This window comes from Oncorhynchus nerka, linkage group LG24, assembly GCF_034236695.1.
Source record: "Oncorhynchus nerka isolate Pitt River linkage group LG24, Oner_Uvic_2.0, whole genome shotgun sequence".
In the NCBI taxonomy this organism is placed as follows: Eukaryota; Metazoa; Chordata; class Actinopteri; order Salmoniformes; family Salmonidae; genus Oncorhynchus; species Oncorhynchus nerka.
In genome coordinates, this window is record NC_088419.1 from 7309160 (window position 1) to 7333390 (window position 24231).

Consider the following 24231-nt stretch of genomic DNA (forward strand, 5'->3'; position numbering starts at 1 on the left):
CACTCAACTTACAGGGAGAATCTCAACTGCATTGCCTTTATTCCTTTCTCTCTCCTCTCCTTCCTATCAAAGCCCATTGGATGAGAAGCTGAGAGGGGAGGAACCTCTGACATTTCAATCCAATGGGCTTTGAGAAGGAGGAGAAGAGTGAGGACACGAGGAGTCAAGGAAATACAATTGAGGTTCTCCCAATGTCTCAGATTACCATAAACTGATTCCAATCAGTGTTACCTGATAGCTGTCCATGTCCTCATCCGAAGGGCGGGCCTGCCGAACCTCCACGTTGCCGATGGAAACAGAGAGGATTTTTGTGGCAATGAGAGGCATGGTGCCCGAGTCCTGTACGGACCGGACCTCCACCTGAACACGACGAGACTGGCCCTGGGGAGGGGGAGACAGGGTTCAGGTTAGAGACTGGCCCTGGGGAGGGGGAGACAGGGTTCAGGTTAGAGACTGGCCCTGGGGAGGGGGATACAGGGTTCAGGTTAGAGACTGGCCCTGGGGAGGGGGAGACAGGGTTCAGGTTAGAGACTGGCCCTGGGGAGGGGGAGACAGGGTTCAGGTTAGAGACTGGCCCTGGGGAGGAGGAGACAGGGTTCAGGTTAGAGACTGGCCCAGGGGAGGGGGAGACAGGGTTCAGGTTAGAGACTGGCCCTGGGGAGGAGAGGACAGGGTTCAGGTTACAGACTGGCCCTGGGGAGGGGGAGACAGGGTTCAGGGTAGAGACTGGCCCTGGGGAGGAGGGGACAGGGTTCAGGTTACAGACTGGCCCTGGGGAGGGGGAGACAGGGTTCAGGTTAGAGACTGGCCCTGGGGAGGGGGAGACAGGGTTCAGGTTACAGACTGGCCCTGGGGAGGAGGAGACAGGGTTCAGGTTAGAGACTGGCCCTGGGGAGGGGGAGACAGGGTTCAGGTTAGAGACTGGCCCTGGGGAGGGGGAGACACGGTTCAGGTTAGAGACTGGCCCTGGGGAGGAGGAGACAGGGTTCAGGTTACAGACTGGCCCTGGGGAGGGGGAGACAGGGTTCAGGTTAGAGACTGGCCCTGGGGAGGGGGAGACAGGGTTCAGGTTAGAGACTGGCCCTGGGGAGGAGGAGACAGGGTTCAGGTTACAGACTGGCCCTGGGGAGGGGGAGAGAGGGTTCAGGTTAGAGACTGGCCCTGGGGAGGGGGAGACAGTGATCAGGTTACAGACTGGCCCTGCAGGGATCACAGACTTTTCCTACTAAACATCTAGTATACATCAAATAAAACAACTCTTGTAGACACTCCCAAGAGGTAGCGCCAAAACACACTGCGTCCTGTACTGCACACAGAAAACAAGCTACCGACCTGTCGGAGCAGGAAGATGCCCCCAGTGCCCACGTCCTTGGGTGGTAGGACCTCCACAGGGGTGAACTCTCCTGCTTCATTCAGCTCCAACACCTGAACCCACAGCTCTAATCTACGAGTCACCTCACTCCACCTGGTCACACACACACACACAGTTATCACGACAGTAATCAAATCAAGCTTTATTTATACAGAACATTTCAGACATGGAAAACAACACAATGTGCTTCACAGGAAACAACTAAAACATTTACTCCGGAACAAGTATAAGACAACTAAAACATTTACTACGGAACAAGTATAAGAAAACTAAAACATTTACTACAGAACAAGTATAAGAGGACAAGACAACTAAAACATTTACTACGGAACAAGGATAAGAAAACTAAAACATTTACTACAGAACAAGTATAAGAAAACTAAAACATTTACTACGGAACAAGTATAAGACAACTAAAACATTTACTACGGAACAAGTATAAGACAACTAAAACATTTACTACAGAACAAGTATAAGACAACTAAAACATTTACTACAGAACAAGTATAAGACAACTAAAACATTTACTACGGAACAAGTATAAGAAAACTAAAACATTTACTACAGAACAAGTATAAGACAACTAAAACATTTACTACGGAACAAGTATAAGAAAACTAAAACATTTACTACAGAACAAGGATAAGAGGATAAGAAAATATACCAACCCACAGCTCCACCTGGTTATATACCAACCCACAGCTCCACCTGGTTATACACCAACCCACAGCTCCACCTGGTTATACACCAACCCACAGCTCCACCTGGTTATACACCAACCCACAGCTCCACCTGGTTATACACCAACCCACAGCTCCACCTGGTTATACACCAACCCACAGCTCCACCTGGTTATATACCAACCCACAGCTCCACCTGGTTATACACCAACCCACAGCTCCACCTGGTTATATACCAACCCACAGCTCCACCTGGTTATACACCAACCCACAGCTCCACCTGGTTATACACCAACCCACAGCTCCACCTGGTTATACACCAACCCACAGCTCCACCTGGTTATACACCAACCCACAGCTCCACCTGGTTATACACCAACCCACAGCTCCACCTGGTTATATACCAACCCACAGCTCCACCTGGTTATATACCAACCCACAGCTCCACCTGGTTATATACCAACCCACAGCTCCACCTGGTTATACACCAACCCACAGCTCCACCTGGTTATACACCAACCCACAGCTCCACCTGGTTATACACCAACCCACAGCTCCAGTCACCTGGTTATATACCAACCCACAGCTCCACCTGGTTATACACCAACCCACAGCTCCACCTGGTTATATACCAACCCACAGCTCCACCTGGTTATATACCAACCCACAGCTCCACCTGGTTATATACCAACCCACAGCTCCACCTGGTTATATACCAACCCACAGCTCCACCTGGTTATATACCAACCCACAGCTCCACCTGGTTATATACCAACCCACAGCTCCACCTGGTTATATACCAACCCACAGCTCCACCTGGTTATATACCAACCCACAGCTCCACCTGGTTATACACCAACCCACAGCTCCACCTGGTTATATACCAACCCACAGCTCCACCTGGTTATACACCAACCCACAGCTCCACCTGGTTATATACCAACCCACAGCTCCACCTGGTTATATACCAACCCACAGCTCCACCTGGTTATATACCAACCCACAGCTCCACCTGGTTATATACCAACCCACAGCTCCACCTGGTTATATACCAACCCACAGCTCCACCTGGTTATATACCAACCCACAGCTCCACCTGGTTATATACCAACCCACAGCTCCAGTCACCTGGTTATACACCAACCCACAGCTCCACCTGGTTATATACCAACCCACAGCTCCAGTCACCTGGTTATATACCAACCCACAGCTCCACCTGGTTATATACCAACCCACAGCTCCACCTGGTTATATACCAACCCACAGCTCCACCTGGTTATATACCAACCCACAGCTCCACCTGGTTATATACCAACCCACAGCTCCACCTGGTTATACACCAACCCACAGCTCCACCTGGTTATACACCAACCCACAGCTCCACCTGGTTATATACCAACCCACAGCTCCACCTGGTTATATACCAACCCACAGCTCCACCTGGTTATATACCAACCCACAGCTCCACCTGGTTATACACCAACCCACAGCTCCACCTGGTTATACACCAACCCACAGCTCCACCTGGTTATATACCAACCCACAGCTCCACCTGGTTATATACCAACCCACAGCTCCAGTCACCTGGTTATACACCAACCCACAGCTCCACCTGGTTATATACCAACCCACAGCTCCAGTCACCTGGTTATATACCAACCCACAGCTCCACCTGGTTATATACCAACCCACAGCTCCACCTGGTTATATACCAACCCACAGCTCCACCTGGTTATATACCAACCCACAGCTCCACCTGGTTATACACCAACCCACAGCTCCACCTGGTTATACACCAACCCACAGCTCCACCTGGTTATACACCAACCCACAGCTCCACCTGGTTATATACCAACCCACAGCTCCACCTGGTTATACACCAACCCACAGCTCCACCTGGTTATATACCAACCCACAGCTCCACCTGGTTATACACCAACCCACAGCTCCACCTGGTTATATACCAACCCACAGCTCCACCTGGTTATATACCAACCCACAGCTCCAGTCACCTGGTTATATACCAACCCACAGCTCCAGTCACCTGGTTATATACCAACCCACAGCTCCACCTGGTTATATACCAACCCACAGCTCCACCTGGTTATATACCAACCCACAGCTCCACCTGGTTATATACCAACCCACAGCTCCAGTCACCTGGTTATATACCAACCCACAGCTCCACCTGGTTATATACCAACCCACAGCTCCAGTCACCTGGTTATACACCAACCCACAGCTCCACCTGGTTATACACCAACCCACAGCTCCACCTGGTTATACACCAACCCACAGCTCCACCTGGTTATACACCAACCCACAGCTCCACCTGGTTATACACCAACCCACAGCTCCACCTGGTTATACACCAACCCGCAGCTCCACCTGGTTATACACCAACCCACAGCTCCACCTGGTTATACACCAACCCACAGCTCCACCTGGTTATACACCAACCCACAGCTCCACCTGGTTATATACCAACCCACAGCTCCAGTCACCTGGTTATATACCAACCCACAGCTCCAGTCACCTGGTTATATACCAACCCACAGCTCCAGTCACCTGGTTATATACCAACCCACAGCTCCAGTCACCTGGTTATACACCAACCCACAGCTCCACCTGGTTATACACCAACCCACAGCTCCACCTGGTTATACACCAACCCACAGCTCCACCTGGTTATACACCAACCCACAGCTCCACCTGGTTATATACCAACCCACAGCTCCACCTGGTTATATACCAACCCACAGCTCCACCTGGTTATATACCAACCCACAGCTCCACCTGGTTATACACCAACCCACAGCTCCACCTGGTTATATACCAACCCACAGCTCCACCTGGTTATACACCAACCCACAGCTCCACCTGGTTATATACCAACCCACAGCTCCACCTGGTTATACACCAACCCACAGCTCCACCTGGTTATATACCAACCCACAGCTCCACCTGGTTATACACCAACCCACAGCTCCACCTGGTTATATACCAACCCACAGCTCCACCTGGTTATATACCAACCCACAGCTCCACCTGGTTATATACCAACCCACAGCTCCACCTGGTTATACACCAACCCACAGCTCCACCTGGTTATATACCAACCCACAGCTCCACCTGGTTATATACCAACCCACAGCTCCAGTCACCTGGTTATACACCAACCCACAGCTCCAGTCACCTGGTTATATACCAACCCACAGCTCCACCTGGTTACACACCAACCCACAGCTCCACCTGGTTATACACCAACCCACAGCTCCAGTCACCTGGTTATACACCAACCCACAGCTCCACCTGGTTATATACCAACCCACAGCTCCACCTGGTTATATACCAACCCACAGCTCCACCTGGTTATACACCAACCCACAGCTCCAGTCACCTGGTTATATACCAACCCACAGCTCCAGTCACCTGGTTATATACCAACCCACAGCTCCACCTGGTTACACACCAACCCACAGCTCCAGTCACCTGGTTATATACCAACCCACAGCTCCAGTCACCTGGTTATATACCAACCCACAGCTCCACCTGGTTACACACCAACCCACAGCTCCACCTGGTTATACACCAACCCACAGCTCCAGTCACCTGGTTATACACCAACCCACAGCTCCACCTGGTTATATACCAACCCACAGCTCCAGTCACCTGCCTCCACCTGGTTATACACCAACCCACAGCTTAACCTGGTTATATACCCACCCACAGCTCCACCTGGTTATATACCAACCCACAGCTCCAGTCACCTGCCTCCACCTGGTTATATACCAACTCAATGTATTGTTTTTCTGTGTGATCCGGTTTGCAAACCACATGTCATTCCCTCTCCCCCAGGGCAGAATACTGTACCTCTCTCTGAGCTTCCACCTCCTCCCCCAACCCTCTACCCTCCTAGCCCCACCCCTCCACCCTCATAGCCCCACCCCTCCACCCTCATAGCCCCACCCCTCTACCCTTCTAGCCCCACCCTCTACCCTTCTAGCCCCACCCCTCTACCCTTCTAGCCCCACCCTTCTACCCCCACCCTCTACCCCCACCCCTCTACCAGCCGACCCCTCTATCCCCAACAGCCGACCCCGCTACCCCTACCAGTTTATCCCTATCAGCATACCCCTCTTCCCACAGCCAGCCAGCCTACCCCTCTTCCCACAGCCAGCCAGCCTACCCCTCTTTCCCCAGCCAGCCAGCCTACCCCTCTTTCCCCAGCCAGCCAGCCTACCCCTCTTCCCCTAGCCAGCCAGCCAGCCAACCCCTCTTCCCCAGCCTACCCATCTTCCCCCAGCCTACCCCTCTTCCCCCAGCCTACCCCTCTTCCCCCAGCCAGCCAGCCTACCCTCTTCCCCCAGCCAGCCAGCCAACCACTCTTCCCCCAGCCTACCCCTCTTCCCCTAGCCAGCCAGCCAGCCTACCCCTCTTCCCCCAGCCAGCCAGCCAACCCCTCTTCCCCTAGGCAGCCAGCCAGCCAACCCCTCTTCCCTAGACAGCCAGCCAGCCAACCCCTCTTCCCCTAGCCAGCCTGCCAGCCAACCCTCTTCCCCTAGCCAGCCAGCCAGCCAACCCCTCTTCCCCCAGCCAGCCAGCATTCCCTCTTCCCCCAGCCAGCCAGCCTACCCCTCTTCCCCCAGCCAGCCAGCCAGCCAACCCCTCTTCCCCAGCCAGCCTACCCTTCTTCCCCCAGCCAGCCAGCCAGCCAACCCCTCTTCCCCCAGCCAGCCTACCCCTCTTCCCACAGCCAGCCAGCCAGCCTACCCCTCTTCCCCCAGCCAGCCAGCCTTCCCCTCTTCCCCCAGCCAGCCAGCCTACTCCTCTTCCCCTAGCCAGCAAGCCAGCCTACCCCTCTTCCCCTAGCCAACCAGCCAGCCAACCCTCTTCCCCAGCCAGCCTACCCCTCTTCCCCCAGCCAGCCAGCCTACCCCTCTTCCCCCAGCCAGCCAGCCTACCCCTCTTCCCCCAGCCAGCCAGCCTACCCCTCTTCCCCCAGCCAGCCAGCCTACCCCTCTTCCCCTAGGCAGCCAGCCAGCCAACCCCTCTTCCCCCAGCCAGCCAGCCTACCCCTCTTCCCCCAGCCAGCCAGCCTACCCCTCTTCCCCTAGGCAGCCAGCCAGCCAACCCCTCTTCCCCTAGGCAGCCAGCCAGCCAACCCCTCTTCCCCAGCCAGCCTACCCCTCTTCCCCAGCCAGCCTACCCCTCTTCCCCCAGCCAGCCAGCCTACCCCTCTTCCCCAGCCAGCCAGCCTACCCCTCTTCCCCTAGGCAGCCAGCCAGCCAACCCCTCTTCCCCAGCCAGCCAGCCTACCCCTCTTCCCCCAGCCAGCCAGCCTACCCCTCTTCCCCTAGGCAGCCAGCCAGCCAACCCCTCTTCCCCTAGCCAGCCAGCCAGCCTACACCTCTTCCCCCAGCCAGCCAGCCTACACCTCTTCCCCCAGCCAGCCAGCCTACCCCTCTTCCCCCAGCCAGCCAGCCTTACCCCTCTTCCCCCAGCCAGCCAGCCAACATACCCCTCTTCCCCCAGCCAGTCAGCCTTACCCCTCTTCCCCCAGCCAGCCAGCTAACATACCCCTCTTCCCCCAGCCAGCCAGCTAACATACCCCTCTTCCCCCAGCCAGCCAGCCTTACCCCTCTTCCCCCAGCCAGCCAGCTAACCTACCCCTCTTCCCCCAGCCAGCCAGCCTTACCCCTCTTCCCCCAGCCAGCCAGCTAACATACCCCTCTTCCCCAGCCAGCCAGCCAGCTAACATACCCCTCTTCCCCCAGCCAGCCAGCCTTACCCCTCTTCCCCAGCCAGCCAGCTAACCTACCCCTCTTCCCCAGCCAGCCAGCCTTACCCCTCTTCCCCCAGCCAGCCAGCTAACATACCCCTCTTCCCCCAGCCAGCCAGCCTTACCCCTCTTCCCCAGCCAGCCAGCCAGCTAACATACCCCTCTTCCCCCAGCCAGCCAGCCAACATACCCCTCTTCCCCCAGCCAGCCAGCCTACCCCCTCTTCCCCCAGCCAGCAAGCCTACCCCTCTTCCCCCAGCCAGCCAGCCTACCCCTCTTCCCCCAGCCAGCCAGCCTACCCCTCTTCCCCCAGCCAGCCAGCCTACCCCTCTTCCCCCAGCCAGCCAGCCTACCCCTCTTCCCCCAGCCAGCCAGCCTACCCCTCTTCCCCCAGCCAGCCAGCCTACCCCTCTTCCCCCAGCCAGCAAGCCTACCCCTCTTCCCCCAGCCAGCCAGCCTACCCCTCTTCCCCCAGCCAGCCAGCCAGCCTACCCCTCTTCCCCCAGCCAGCCAGCCAGCCAGCCTACCCCTCTTCCCCCAGCCAGCCTACCCCTCTTCCCCCAGCCAGCCAGCCAGCCTACCCCTCTTCCCCAGCCAGCCAGCCTACCCCTCTTCCCCCAGCCAGCCAGCCTACCCCTCTTCCCCCAGCCAGCCAGCCTACCCCTCTTCCCCCAGCCAGCCAGCCAACCTACCTCTCTCTGAGGGTTCGTGTCTTGGCCTGAATGACTCCCAGATCCCAGAGAGCCAGGTTCCTGCGGTGGTTGGCCTGCTTATGTCCGAATACCTCGATGGCCACTGCCCCCTCCGCCACAAACTCCACAAACTCCTCGGACACACACACCTCCATCTCCTGGAACCAAACAAACACAGAGCACACAAAAAGGCACATGAGACAAACACTGGACACACAATCATTCCAATTCGGTCAGATTATGAGATCCAACACAGCTCCTGAGCCACGTATGTCGCTTTGCTCTGGTAACACTCCCAAAATGTTTTGGCTTTTCCAAAAAATCATGGTTGAAGGATTCCCAGAATCTGGGAGAATAAAGAACAAGCAGAAAGTTTCCGGGTTTTGAGTTGGTGTGGCTGTCCTAGCAAGTCTGGTTGTACACAGAACAAGAGCCATACAAATGTTAAGTCTGGTGTACACAGAACAAGAGCCATACCAAATGTCTGGAGGGATTAGTATCTGTATGTGGATAGACTTCTCCTCTGTCCTACCTTACTTCATGATTACTAATTATGTTACCAGGAGACGAGCCACGGCCTCCGTGGTCCCAGGAGGCGGCCTCCGTGTTCCCAGGAGACGAGCCACGGCCTCAGTGTTCCCAGGAGACGAGCCACGGCCTCAGTGTTCCCAGGAGACGACCTCCGTGTTTGTGGTGACGAGCCACGGCCTCAGTGTTCCCAGGAGATGACCTCCGTGTTTGTGGTGACGAGCCACGGCCTCAGTGTTCCCAGGAGATGACCTCCGTGTTTGTGGTGACGAGCCACGGCCTCCGTGTTCCCAGGCCGCGGCCTCCGTGTTCCCAGGCGACGGGCCACGGCCTCCGTGTACCCAGGAGACGGGCCACGGCCTCCGTGTTTGTGGTGAAGAGCCACGGCCTCCGTGTTCCCAGGCCGCGGCCTCCGTGTTCCCAGGAGACGGGCCACGGCCTCCGTGTTCCCAGGAGACGGGCCACGGCCTCCGTGTTCCCAGGAGACGGGCCACGGCCTCCGTGTTCCCAGGAGACGGGCCACGGCCTCCGTGTTCCCAGGAGACGGGCCACGGCCTCAGTGTTCCCAGGAGACGGGCCACGGCCTCAGTGTTCCCAGGAGACGGGCCACGGCCTCAGTGTTCCCAGGAGACGGGCCACGGCCTCAGTGTTCCCAGGAGACGGGCCACGGCCTCAGTGTTCCCAGGAGACGGGCCACGGCCTCAGTGTTCCCAGGAGACGGGCCACGGCCTCAGTGTTCCCAGGAGACGGGCCACGGCCTCAGTGTTCCCAGGAGACGGGCCACGGCCTCAGTGTTCCCAGGAGACGGGCCACGGCCTCAGTGTTCCCAGGAGACGGGCCACGGCCTCAGTGTTCCCAGGAGACGGGCCACGGCCTCAGTGTTCCCAGGAGACGGGCCACGGCCTCAGTGTTCCCAGGAGACGGGCCACGGCCTCCGTGTTCCCAGGAGACGGGCCACGGCCTCCGTGTTCCCAGGAGACGGGCCACGGCCCCAGTGTTCCCAGGAGACGGGCCACGGCCTCAGTGTTCCCAGGAGACGGGCCACGGCCTCAGTGTTCCCAGGAGACGGGCCACGGCCTCAGTGTTCCCAGGAGACGGGCCACGGCCTCAGTGTTCCCAGGAGACGGGCCACGGCCTCAGTGTTCCCAGGAGACGGGCCACGGCCTCAGTGTTCCCAGGAGACGGGCCACGGCCTCAGTGTTCCCAGGAGACGGGCCACGGCCTCAGTGTTCCCAGGAGACGGGCCACGGCCTCAGTGTTCCCAGGAGACGGGCCACGGCCTCAGTGTTCCCAGGAGACGGGCCACGGCCTCAGTGTTCCCAGGAGACGGGCCACGGCCTCAGTGTTCCCAGGAGACGGGCCACGGCCTCAGTGTTCCCAGGAGACGGGCCACGGCCTCAGTGTTCCCAGGAGACGGGCCACGGCCTCAGTGTTCCCAGGAGACGGGCCACGGCCTCAGTGTTCCCAGGAGACGGGCCACGGCCTCAGTGTTCCCAGGAGACGAGCCACGGCCTCAGTGTTCCCAGGAGACGAGCCACGGCCTCAGTGTTCCCAGGAGACGAGCCACGGCCTCAGTGTTCCCAGGAGACGAGCCACGGCCTCAGTGTTCCCAGGAGACGAGCCACGGCCTCAGTGTTCCCAGGAGACGAGCCACGGCCTCAGTGTTCCCAGGAGACGAGCCACGGCCTCAGTGTTCCCAGGAGACGAGCCACGGCCTCAGTGTTCCCAGGAGACGAGCCACGGCCTCCGTGTTCCCAGGAGACGAGCCACGGCCTCCGTGTTCCCAGGAGACGAGCCACGGCCTCCGTGTTCCCAGGAGACGAGCCACGGCCTCCGTGTTCCCAGGAGACGAGCCACGGCCTCCGTGTTCCCAGGAGACGAGCCACGGCCTCCGTGTTCCCAGGAGACGAGCCACGGCCTCCGTGTTCCCAGGAGACGAGCCACGGCCTCCGTGTTCCCAGGAGACGAGCCACGGCCTCCGTGTTCCCAGGAGACGAGCCACGGCCTCCGTGTTCCCAGGAGACGAGCCACGGCCTCCGTGTTCCCAGGAGACGAGCCACGGCCTCCGTGTTCCCAGGAGACGAGCCACGGCCTCCGTGTTCCCAGGAGACGAGCCACGGCCTCCGTGTTCCCAGGAGACGAGCCACGGCCTCCGTGTTCCCAGGAGACGAGCCACGGCCTCCGTGTTCCCAGGAGACGAGCCACGGCCTCCGTGTTCCCAGGAGACGAGCCACGGCCTCCGTGTTCCGTGGTGACGGGCCACGGCCTCCGTGTTCCCAGGAGACGGGCCACGGCCTCAGTGTTCCCAGGAGACGGGCCACGGCCTCAGTGTTCCCAGGAGACGAGCCACGGCCTCAGTGTTCCGTGGTGACGGGCCACGGCCTCCGTGGTGACGGGCCACGGCCTCCGTGTTCCGTGGTGACGGGCCTAGCCCATTGTCCCACGTTGCTCCTGTCAGCTGTATACCCAGCTTTCAGTTACAACGAGTCTGTTTAATCTAATACGACCAACACATTATAGCACAGGACACATGCAGAAGTTTAGGCTTTTCTATACAATATGTAGAGAGAGACTCTGCTGTCCTCTACGGCTATTAAAGGTTTCTATGCCTGTCTCTATGTGACCAAGCCACAGTCCCACCTTGCTACTGTCAAACAGCACGGTGCAGAGGGGCTCTTTGCTGGTGGCTGACGGAGGTGAGGGCTCCATCTCAGGGGCGATGAAAACAGGCTCGTCCTGCCCCCAGAAGTGGTACTGGCAGAACACAAAGTTACCCAGGTGACGGGGAAGACCTGTAGCCTGCAGGATCCTCACCTGGACAGAGAGGAGAGGAGGAGACACTCAGCGAATATATGAACACATTCCATAATACAGTCAAGTGGCTATAGATTCTGAATGATCATTTCAACAAACACCACTTAACCTCTTCAACCTATGGGGGCGCTATGTCATTATTGGATAAAAAGACGTGCCCGTTTTAAGCGCAATATTTTGTCACGAAAAGATGCTCGACTATGCATGGAATTGACAGCCTTGGAAAGACAAAACTCTGACGTTTCCAAAACTGCAAAGATATTATCTGTGAGTGCCCCAGAACTAATGCAACAGGCGAAACCAAGATGAAGTTTCATACAGGAAATGCCCCAGATTCTGAAGGCGCTGTGTTCCAATGTCTCCTTATATGGCTGTGAATGCGCCAGGAATGAGCCTGCCCTTTCTGTCGTTTCTCCAAGGTGTCTGCAGCATTGTGACGTGTTTGTAGGCATATCATTGGAAGATTGACCATAAGAGACTACATTTACCTGGTGTCCCGCCAGGTGTCCTGTGTCGAAATTATTGCGTAATCTGTAGGTCCATGCGCGTTCCATTTCTTCAGAAGAGAAAGTCAACTGCCACGAAGGATTTTATCGTCGATAGATATGTGAAAAACACCTTGAGGATTGATTCTAAACATCGGTTTGCCATGTTTGTCGATATTATGGAGTTAATTTGGAAAAAAGTTTGCGTTTTAATTACTTATTTATTTATTTTTTTCCTTACCCAAACGTGATGAACAAAACGGAGCGATTAGTCGACACAAATAATATTTTTTTGTAAAGACGGAACATTTGCTATCTAACTGAGAGTCTCCTCATTGAAAACATCTGAAGTTCTTCAAAGGTAAATGATTTTATTTGAATCCTTTTCTGGTTTTTGTGAAAATGTTGCCTGCTGAAAGACAGGCATAATCCTATGCTAGGCTATCAATACTGTTACACAAATGCTTGTTTAGCTATGGTTCAAAAGCATATTTTGAAAATCTGAGATGACAGTGTTGTTAACAACAGGCTAAGCTTGAGAGCAAATAGATTAATTTCATTTGCGATTTTCATGAATAGTTAACGTTGTGTTATGCTAATGAGCTTGCGGATAGATTTACACAATCCTGGATACAGGGGTTTTTTCGTAGCTAAACGTGACGCAGAAAACGGAGCGATTTGTCCTAAACAAATAATCTTTCAGGAAAAACTGAACATTTGCTATCTGAGAGTCTCCTCATTGAAAACATCCCGAAGTTCTTCAAAGGTAAATGATTTTATTTGAATGCTTTTCTGGTTTTTGTGAAAATGTTGCCTGCTGAATGCGAACGCTAAATGCTACGCTAAATGCTACATTAGCTATCAATACTGTTACACAAATGCTTGGTTAGCTATGGTTCAAAAGCATATTTTGAAAATCTGAGATGACAGTGTTGTTAACAAAAGGCTAAGCTTGAGAGCAAATAGATTAATTTCATTTCATTTGCGATTTTCATGAATAGTTAACGTTGCGTTATGCTAATGAGCTTGAGGCTGTAGTCACGATACCGGATCCGGGATGGTTCGACGCAAGAAGTTAAAAAGGACAAGACAAACATTTGAAAACACTAACATATTACTGTCTATTTTAAATTGAACCATTCATTGGGTGTAAAAATGTGGCTAGGTATTGATTTTGGACTGTTTGCAGAGGACAGAGCAGCGATGGCGAAATGGAAGTCAAACACTAGCCAGTCTAGTCATAAACTGTTCTCTCTGCTACCGCACGGCAAGCAGTACCGGAGCCATAAGACTCCTGAACATCAAATGGCTACCCAGACTATTTGTATATTGCCCCCCCCACCTCTTCTACACTGCTGCTACTCTCTGTTATTATCTACTCATAGTCACTTTAATAACTCTACCCACATGTACATATTTCCTCAATACCGGTGCCCCCACACATTGACTCTGTACCGGTACCCCCTGTATATAGCCTCCACATTGACTCTGTACCGGTACCCCCTGTATATAGCCTCCACATTGACTCTGTACCGGTACCCCCTGTATATAGCCTCCACATTGACTCTGTACCGGTACCCCCTGTATATAGCCTCCACATTGACTCTGTACCGGTACCCCCTGTATATAGCCTCCACATTGACTCTGTACCGGTACCCCTGTATATAGCCTCCACATTGACTCTGTACCGGTACCCCCTGTATATAGCCTCCACATTGACTCTGTACCGGTACCCCTGTATATAGCCTCCACATTGACTCTGTACCGGTACCCCCTGTATATAGCCTCCACATTGACTCTGTACCGGTACCCCTGTATATAGCCTCCACATTGAATCTGTACCGGTACCCCCTGTATATAGCCTCCACATTGACTCTGTACCGGTACCCCCTGTATATAGCCTCCACATTGAATCTGTACCGGTACCCCCTGTATATAGCCTTCACATTGACTCTGTACCGGTACCCCCTGTATATAGCCTCCACATTGACTCTGTACCGGTACCCCTGTATATAGCCTCCACATTGACTCTGTACCGGTACCCCCTGTATATAGCCTCCACATTGACTCTGTACCAGTACCCCTGTATATAGCCTCCACATTGACTCTGTACCGGTACCCCTGTATATAGCCTCCACATTGACTCTGTACCGGTACCCCCTGTATATAGCCTCCACATTGACTCTGTACCGGTACCCCTGTATATAGCCTCCACATTGACTCTGTACCGGTACCCCCTGTATATAGCCTCCACATTGACTCTGTACCGGTACCCCTGTATATAGCCTCCACATTGACTCTGTACCGGTACCCCCTGTATATAGCCTCCACATTGACTCTGTACCGGTACCCCCTGTATATAGCCTCCACATTGACTCTGTACCGGTACCCCCTGTATATAGCCTCCACATTGATACCGGTACCCCTGTATATAGCCTCCACATTGACTCTGTACCGGTACCCCCTGTATATAGCCTCCACATTGACTCTGTACCGGTACCCCCTGTATATAGCCTCCACATTGACTCTGTACCGGTACCCCCTGTATATAGCCTCCACATTGACTCTGTACCGGTACCCCCTGTATATAGCCTCCACATTGACTCTGTACCGGTACCCCCTGTATATAGCCTCCACATTGACTCTGTACCGGTACCCCCTGTATATAGCCTCCACATTGACTCTGTACCGGTACCCCCTGTATATAGTCTCCACATTGACTCTGTACTGGTACCCCCTGTATATAGCCTCCACATTGACTCTGTACCGGTACCCCCTGTATATAGCCTCCACATTGACTCTGTACCGGTACCCCCTGTATATAGCCTCCACATTGACTCTGTACCGTAATACCCTGTATATAGCCTCCACATTGACTCTGTACCGTAACACCCTGTATATAGCCTCCACATTGACTCTGTACCGGTACCCCCTGTATATAGCCTCCACATTGACTCTGTACCGGTACCCCCTGTATATAGCCTCCACATTGACTCTGTACCGGTACCCCCTGTATATAGCCTCCACATTGACTCTGTACCGGTACCCCCTGTATATAGCCTCCACATTGACTCTGTACCGGTACCCCCTGTATATAGCCTCCACATTGACTCTGTACCGGTACCCCCTGTATATAGTCTCCACATTGACTCTGTACTGGTACCCCCTGTATATAGCCTCCACATTGACTCTGTACCGGTACCCCCTGTATATAGCCTCCACATTGACTCTGTACCGGTACCCCCTGTATATAGCCTCCACATTGACTCTGTACCGTAATACCCTGTATATAACCTCCACATTGACTCTGTACCGTAACACCCTGTATATAGCCTCCACATTGACTCTGTACCGGTACCCCCTGTATATAGCCTCCACATTGACTCTGTACCGTAATACCCTGTATATAGCCTCCACATTGACTCTGTACCGTAACACCCTGTATATAGCCTCCACATTGACTCTGTACCGGTACCCCCTGTATATAGCCTCCACATTGACTCTGTACCGGTACCCCCTGTATATAGACAAGATATTGTTATTTACTGCTGCTCTTTAATTATTTGTTATTCTTATCTCTTACATTTACATTTATTTTTTAATGTTTTTTCTAAAAACGGCATCGTTGGTTAAGGGCTTGTAAGTGAAACATTTCACTGTAAGGTCTACCTACACCTGTGTTATTTCGGCTGCATGTGACAAATTGAATTCGATTTTTTTTTTCTCTCAGAACGTGCTCCAGGACCGGAGGTTTCAGTGTCTCTGTTGAAAATCTCTTACCACACACTCCATTTTGCGAGTCTCTCCATCTGCAGTGGTCTCCTCCAGCCCCTTGCTTCCCCGCCACACCTCTACATGGAGACGCCCTGCCACCTAACAGAGAGAAAGACACACAATCTCATTAACCTTTTACACTGCTGGGAATTGGCCTATATATTGAAAATGTTTCTTAAAAGAAAAAACATCTGAAAAGGCATAATCATGGTAGCAATTGAAAAGGGAAACATTTTGGAGATCACAGGGAAATTATGAGACTAAAAAGGTGAGGACACAACAGTTCACCTGACAAGACTGAATTCAAACTTTACACTGTTGATTTTACGTAAGACAAAGAAACAACAAGGGTTTCAGTGAGAGGACTAACTGGTTGCCCCACAGGGTTTCAGTGAGAGGACTAACTGGTTGCCTCACAGGGTTTCAGTGAGGGATCTAACTGGTTGCCTCACATCTCTCTCCAGTGTACACAGTTCCTAAGTCATTTCAATGTACTTTTATGACTCAAAGAAGAGTCTTCAACTATACGTTTGCTTTTTTTGAGCCTCTCCTCGCTGAGTCGTCGAGGAACTAGAGCAAGGACACTTTGTGGGACACAAAACAGCGTCCCCACAACTGTCGTTTAGGCAACCCTAAAACAGACCATTTATACATCACCAATCAGGGTCAGGTGGGCATCATTTGAAAGCTTCTTCTATGGCCAACATGACTAGCTCCGTTATAGAACATATTACAGTGTTGGGCTTTCACCTGTAATTCAGGGAAACAGATCATCCCATTGGTGCCCATAGAAAGGAGTCCTGAGAGGATTCAGGTGTGTGTGACACGACAAAACAGGCTCATTGTGTTCAGAACAACCCAGAGTATGACACCGTGTCACCATGCACAGCTAACATAGTGATTATAAACGTTGACACTGTATATGACATGAGATTCATTATTCGGAAATGTAAAATGCACATTTGGACTCACAGGTGTTTGGTTTATATGACATCAGAGCTGTATTTATTATAATCCTCAACAGGATTATATATTTTTTTAAATAGACTCCCCTTAAATTTACAACATTTTCCCTCACTCAGACAACAAAACATTTCCCTCACTCACACAACAAAACATTTCCCTCACTCACACAACAAAACATTTCCCTCACTCACACAACAAAACATTTCCCTCACTCACACAACAAAACATTTCCCTCACTCACACAACAAAACATTTCCCTCACTCACACAACATTTCTAAAGTTGACCAATCAGTGGGAGGGATCGGGGGAACTTTATGTCGAGCGAGGTGCTCAAGAGGCGGAGCTCTGACCTCATCTATAGCATGTTACTGTACAGCCACTGAGCTCTGACCTCATCTATAGCATGTTACTGAACAGCCACTGAGCTCTGACCTCATCTATAGCATGTTACTGAACAGCCACTGAGCTCTGACCTCATCTATAGCATGTTACTGAACAGCCACTGAGCTCTGACCTCATCTATAGCATGTTACTGTACAGCCACTGAGCTCTGACCTCATCTATAGCATGTTACTGTACAGCCACTGAGCTCTGACCTCATCTATAGCATGTTACTGAACAGCCACTGAGCTCTGACCTCATCTATAGCATGTTACTGTACAGCCACTGAGCTCTGACCTCATCTATAGCATGTTACTGTACAGCCACTGAGCTCTGACCTCATCTATAGCATGTTACTGTACAGCCACTGAGCTCTGACCTCATCTATAGCATGTTACTGTACAGCCACTGAGCTCTGACCTCATCTATAGCATGTTACTGTACAGCCACTGAGCTCTGACCTCATCTATAGCATGTTACTGTACAGACACTGAGCTCTGACATCATCTATAGCATGTTACTGTACAGCCACTGAGCTCTGACCTCATCTATAGCATGTTACTGAACAGCCACTGAGCTCTGACCTCATCTATAGCAAGTTACTGTACAGCCACTGAGCTCTGACCTCACTGTACAGCCACTGAGCTCTGACCTCATCTATAGCATGTTACTGTACAACCACTGAGCTCTGACCTCATCTATATCATGTTACTGTACAGCCACTGAGCTCTGACCTCATCTATAGCATGTTACTGAACAGCCACTGAGCTCTGACCTCATCTATAGCATGTTACTGTACAGCCACTGAGCTCTGATCCTGTCACTGAGCTCTGACCTCATCTACAGCCACTGAGCTCTGACCTCATCTATAGCATGTTACTGTACAACCACTGAGCTCTGACCTCATCTATAGCATGTTACTGTACAGCCACTGAGCTCTGACCTCATCTATAGCATGTTACTGAACAGCCACTGAGCTCTGACCTCATCTATAGCATGTTACTGAACAGCCACTGAGCTCTGACCTCAGCATGTTACTGTACAGCCACTGAGCTCTGACCTCATCTATTGCATGTTACTGTACAACCACTGAGCTCTGACCTCATCTATAGCATGTTACTGTACAGCCACTGAGCTCTGACCTCATCTATAGCATGTTACTGAACAGCCACTGAGCTCTGACCTCATCTATAGCATGTTACTGTACAGCCACTGAGCTCTGACCTCATCTATAGCATGTTACTGTACAGCCACTGAGCTCTGACCTCATCTATAGCATGTTACTGTACAGCCACTGAGCTCTGACCTCATCTATAGCATGTTACTGTACAGCCACTGAGCTCTGACCTCATCTATAGCATGTTACTGTACAGCCACTGAGCTCTGACCTCATCTATAGCATGTTACTGTACAGCCACTGAGCTCTGACCTCATCTATAGCATGTTACTGTACAGCCACTGAGCTCTGACCTCATCTATAGCATGTTACTGTACAGCCACTGAGCTCTGACCTCATCTATAGCATGTTACTGTACAGCCACTGAGCTCTGACCTCATCTATAGCATGTTACTGTACAGCCACTGAGCTCTGACCTCATCTATAGCATGTTACTGTACAGACACTGAGCTCTGACCTCATCTATAGCATGTTACTGTACAGCCACTGAGCTCTGACCTCATCTATAGCATGTTACTGAACAGCCACTGAGCTCTGACCTCATCTATAGCGTGTTACTGTACAGACACTGAGCTCATCTATAGCATGTTACTGTACAGCCACTGAGCTCATCTATAGCATGTTACTGTACAGCCACTGAACTCATCTATAGCATGTTACTGTACAGCCACTGAGCTCTGACCTCATCTATAGCATGTTACTGTACAGCCACTGAGCTCTGACCTCATCTATAGCATGTTACTGTACAGCCACTGAGCTCTGACCTCATCTATAGCATGTTACCGTACAGACACTGAGCTCTGACCTCATCTATAGCATGTTACTGTACAGCCACTGAGCTCTGACCTCATCAGCATGTTGAGTACAGCCACTGAGCTCTGACCTCATCTATAGCGTGTTACTGTACAGACACTGAGCTCATCTATAGCATGTTACTGTACAGCCACTGAGCTCATCTATAGCATGTTACTGTACAGCCACTGAACTCATCTATAGCATGTTACTGTACAGCCACTGAGCTCTGACCTCATCTATAGCATGTTACTGTACAGCCACTGAGCTCTGACCTCATCTATAGCATGTTACTGTACAGCCACTGAGCTCTGACCTCATCTATAGCATGTTACTGTACAGCCACTGAGCTCTGACCTCATCTATAGCATGTTACTGTCCAGCCACTGAGCTCTGACCTCATCTATAGCATGTTACTGTACAGCCACTGAGCTCTGACCTCATCTATAGCATGTTACTGTACAGGCACTGAGCTCTGACCTCATCTATAGCATGTTACTGTACAGCCACTGAGCTCTGACCTCACTGTACAGCCACTGAGCTCTGACCTCATCTATAGCATGTTACTGTACAACCACTGAGCTCTGACCTCATCTATAGCACGTTACTGTACAGCCACTGAGCTCTGACCTCATCTATAGCACGTTACTGTACAGCCACTGAGCTCTGACCTCATCTATAGCATGTTACTGTACAGCCACTGAGCTCCAAATGTAGGCATTTATGTCCAATTCTGCCATGTTCAACCTGTATACGGGTACGAGTGCATGAGGCTAACTAATGACTGAACATTTAGTATAATTTGTCTGACATGTCACCCACGTAATCTGATTGATGACGGGCACTGCAGCTTAATGAGATCGTTCGTTCGTTCTAACACACACACACACACACCTCTCCCTTCTGGTTGATGATAGGTACAGCGTACTGCATCTTAATGAGATGAACACCCACACACACACACACACACACACACACACACACACACACACACACACACACACACCTCTCCCTTCTGGTTGATGATAGGTACAGCGTACTGCAGCTTGACGTCGTAGAAGAGACAGGCCAGAAACACGTTGGCCACTCCAATCAGACTGTGGTTCTCCTGCTCGTCGAAGAACGGGTCGGCACGCTTGAAGTAAGAACGCATCACCTAGACAGGGGGAGAGAGGAGGAGAGGGAGACAGGGGGAGAGAATGGTCATAGTATGGATATAGTTAGTATGCCAAAATGTTCCCGGATGTCATTCTAAATTCGCCAAAGTAGAAACTTAGAGAACACTATATCCGTACTTTGGGGCCCATAATGCAATTCTTCAGGAAATGGGCATGGCTTCACATGGTGGAAAAATGGTGGAAAAAAGCATAATTAAACAAAGACTGGAAGCTTCAAAAGGAGGGTGGTGCTTGGAATCATTGTTCTTCCTCTGTCAACCATGGTTACCTGCAAGGAAACACTTGCCGTCATCATTGCTTTGCACAAAAAGGGCTTCACAGGCAAGGATATTGCTGCCAGTAAGATTGCGCCTAAATCAACCATTTATCGGATCATCAAGAACTTCAAGGAGAGCGGTTCAATTGTTGTGAAGAAGGCTTCAGGGCGCCCAAGAAAGTCCAGCAAGCGCCAGGACCGTCTCCTAAAGTTGATTCAGCTGCGGGTTCGGGGCACCACCAGTACAGAGCTTGCTCAGAAATGGCAGCAGGCAGGTGTGAGTGCATCTGCACACACAGTGAGGCGAAGACTTTTGGAGGATGGCCTGGTGTCAAGAAGGGCAGCAAAGAAGCCACTTCTCTCCAGGAAAAACATCAGGGACAGACTGATATTCTGCAAAAGGTACAGCGATTGGGCTGCTGAGGACTGGGGTAAATACATTTTCTCTGATGAATCCCCCTTCCGATTGTTTGGGGCATTCAGAAAAAAGCTTGTCCCGAGAAGACAAGGTGAGTGCTACCATCAGTCCTGTATCATGGCAACAGTAAAGCATCCTGAGACCATTCATGTGTGGGGTTGCTTCTCAGCCAAGGGAGTGGGCTCACTCACAATTTTGCCTAAGAACACAGCCATGAATAAAGAATGGTACCAACGCATCCTCCGAGAGCAACTTCTCCCAACCATCCAGGAACAGTTTGGTGACAAACAATGCCTTTTCCAGCATGATGGAGCACCTTGCCATAAGGCAAAAGTGATAACTAAGTGACTCGGGGAACAAAACATTGATATTTTGGGTCCGTGGCCAACTTGGTCAATCTTCAAGAGGTGGGTAGACAAACAAAAACCCACAAATTCTGACAAACTCCAAGCATTGCTTAGGCAAGAATGTGCTGCCATCAGTCAGGATGTGGCCCAGAAGTTAATTGGCAGCATGCCAGGGCGGATTGCAGAGGTCTTGAAAAAGAAGGGTCAACACTGCAAATATTGACTCTGCATCAACTTCATGTAATTGTCAATAAAAGCCTTTTAATACTTCAGTATTCCATAGTAACATCTACCAAAAATATCTAAAGACACTGAAGCAGCAAACTTGTGGAAATTAATATTTGTGTCATTCTCAATGTGTCATTCTTTTGGCCACGACTGTACACTCATTATATATGTAGTATACAGTATGTTAACTCTGGTTAGTTACTTTAGATCAGAACAATGAAGAACAGGAGGGCAAACTTTGAGACAATCTAGAGTCTCGTGTCTTAGAAGTAGTTAACCACATCACTCAGCTTCAACTTCACACACACACACACACACACACGGGTTGTAAACTCACAGGGTTGTCTTCGTCATAGTCCTTCCACTCCTGGTACAGTTCTCTCATGTCCACCAGTCTGTTCTCCATCTTCTCCAGAGCCCAGATCTGTTTCCCTTTCCCCTGACGCCTCACCTGCACCGCGGGCTCACTCAGCACCGCATCACGCTGGAGAGAGATTTTATTAGGATCTCTTTTAGTCCTCATTTCGACTAATCTTTCAAGAGTCCTTAAACATTCAAATACAAACAGGACCACATATAACACACTGTTACAGACATAATACACTAGCATAGTGACCAGATAAATACTCTAACACACTGTTACAGACATAATACACTAGCATAGTGACCAGATAAATACTCTAACAGTCTATTAATACAGATTGATTCCTTCATAGTCCAGCACAACGTTACTATCTATTATATTAAAATGGTTTTAAAAGTATTAATTGAATTTATATAATTGAAAGGTGTCTGGTTTGCTCAGATATATTATTACATTTCTTTACTGCTCTAAAATCAACATGTTATTTTGCCTATTTCTCTTTTCTGTCTGTATAACAGATAGATGGGGGACAATCTGTTCCTGAACGTCTGTCTCTTACCAACTGAATACTGCTGTGTTTGGCCATTTTCAAATGGTGAGAGACAATAAGCATGTTTTTTTTTCCCAATGATCTTGTTGATTGATGACCAACCAAGAGCAGACTACAACAGAAGAACCACCTTAAAACAATGCTAGCTGCTTTGTTCTTTTTAAATAGATTTATTTAACCTTTTATTTTACTAGACAAGTCAGTTAAGAACTAATTCTTATTTACAATGACGGCCTAGGAACAGTGGGTTAACTGCCTTGTTCAGGGGCAGAACAACAGATTTTTTTTTACCTTGTCAGCTCGGGGATTCGATCTTGCAACCTTCCGGCTACGGAAGGTAGCTAACCGCCTCTAACCGCTAGGCTACCCGCCTCTAAACCGCTAGGCTACCCGCCTCTAAACCGCTAGGCTACCCGCCTCTAAACCGCTAGGCTACCCGCCTCTAAACCGCTAGGCTACCCGCCAGGCTTCCCCGCCTCTAACCGCTAGGCTACCCCGCCTCTAACCGCTAGGCTAACCCGCCTCTAACCGCTAGGCTACCCCGCCTCTAACCGCTAGGCTACCCGCCTCTAACCGCTAGGCTACCCGCCGCCCCAATTAATCTGCAGCCTCCTAATTTCACCTGCTGTTGTATTTCCCCAGATCACAGAACAGTCGTCCACCTGACTGCCAATAAATGATTGGGTTATTTGCTTAAGAATCTTTCCTGGTAAATATTTAGCTATCCTTTTGATCATGTGTGCAGTTTTATATACACTGCTCAAAAAAATAAAGGGAACACTAAAATAACACATCCTAGATCTGAATGAATGAAATATTCTTATTAAATACTTTTTTCTTTACATAGTTGAATGTGCTGACAACAAAATCACACAAAAATTATCAATGGAAATCAAATTTATCAACCCATGGAGGTCTGGATTTGGAGTCACACTCAAAATTAAAGTGGAAAACCACACTACAGGCTGATCCAACTTTGATGTAATGTCCTTAAAACAAGTCAAAATTAGGCTCAGTAGTGTGTGTGGCCTCCACGTGCCTGTATGACCACCCTACAATGCCTGGGTATGCTCCTGATGAGGTGGCGGATGGTCTCCTGAGGGATCTCCTCCCAGACCTGGACTAAAGCATCCGCCAACTCCTGGACAGTCTGTGGTGCAACGTGGCGTTGGTGGACGGAGCGAGACATGATGTCCCAGATCTGCTCAATTGGATTCAGGTCTGGGGAACGGGCGGGCCAGTCCATCGCATCAATGCCTTCCTCTTGCAGGAACTGCTGACACACTCCAGCCACATGAGGTCTAGCATTGTCTTGTATTAGGAGGAACCCAGGGCCAACCGCACCAGCATATGGTCTCACAAGGGGTCTGAGGATCTCATCTCGGTACCTAATGGCAGTCAGGCTACCTCTGGCGAGCACATGGAGGGCTGTGCGCCCCCCCAAAG

At 51.2% G+C, this 24231-nt stretch overlaps 1 protein-coding gene across 1 annotated transcript in view; it reads right to left on the reverse strand.

Annotated features, from left to right (window-relative positions):
• Window positions 1-24231, reverse strand: part of LOC115118883 (kinesin-like protein KIF13B) — a 98351-nt gene that overhangs the window by 35917 nt on the left and 38203 nt on the right. Inside the window, exons 21-27 of the mRNA XM_065008577.1 lie at window positions 22209-22355; window positions 20451-20600; window positions 16134-16226; window positions 11695-11868; window positions 8527-8684; window positions 1333-1465; window positions 232-381 (exon numbers count right to left, since the gene is read on the reverse strand). Coding sequence (XP_064864649.1) covers window positions 232-381; window positions 1333-1465; window positions 8527-8684; window positions 11695-11868; window positions 16134-16226; window positions 20451-20600; window positions 22209-22355 — 1005 coding nt within the window. The remainder of the gene's footprint in view (window positions 1-231; window positions 382-1332; window positions 1466-8526; window positions 8685-11694; window positions 11869-16133; window positions 16227-20450; window positions 20601-22208; window positions 22356-24231) is intronic.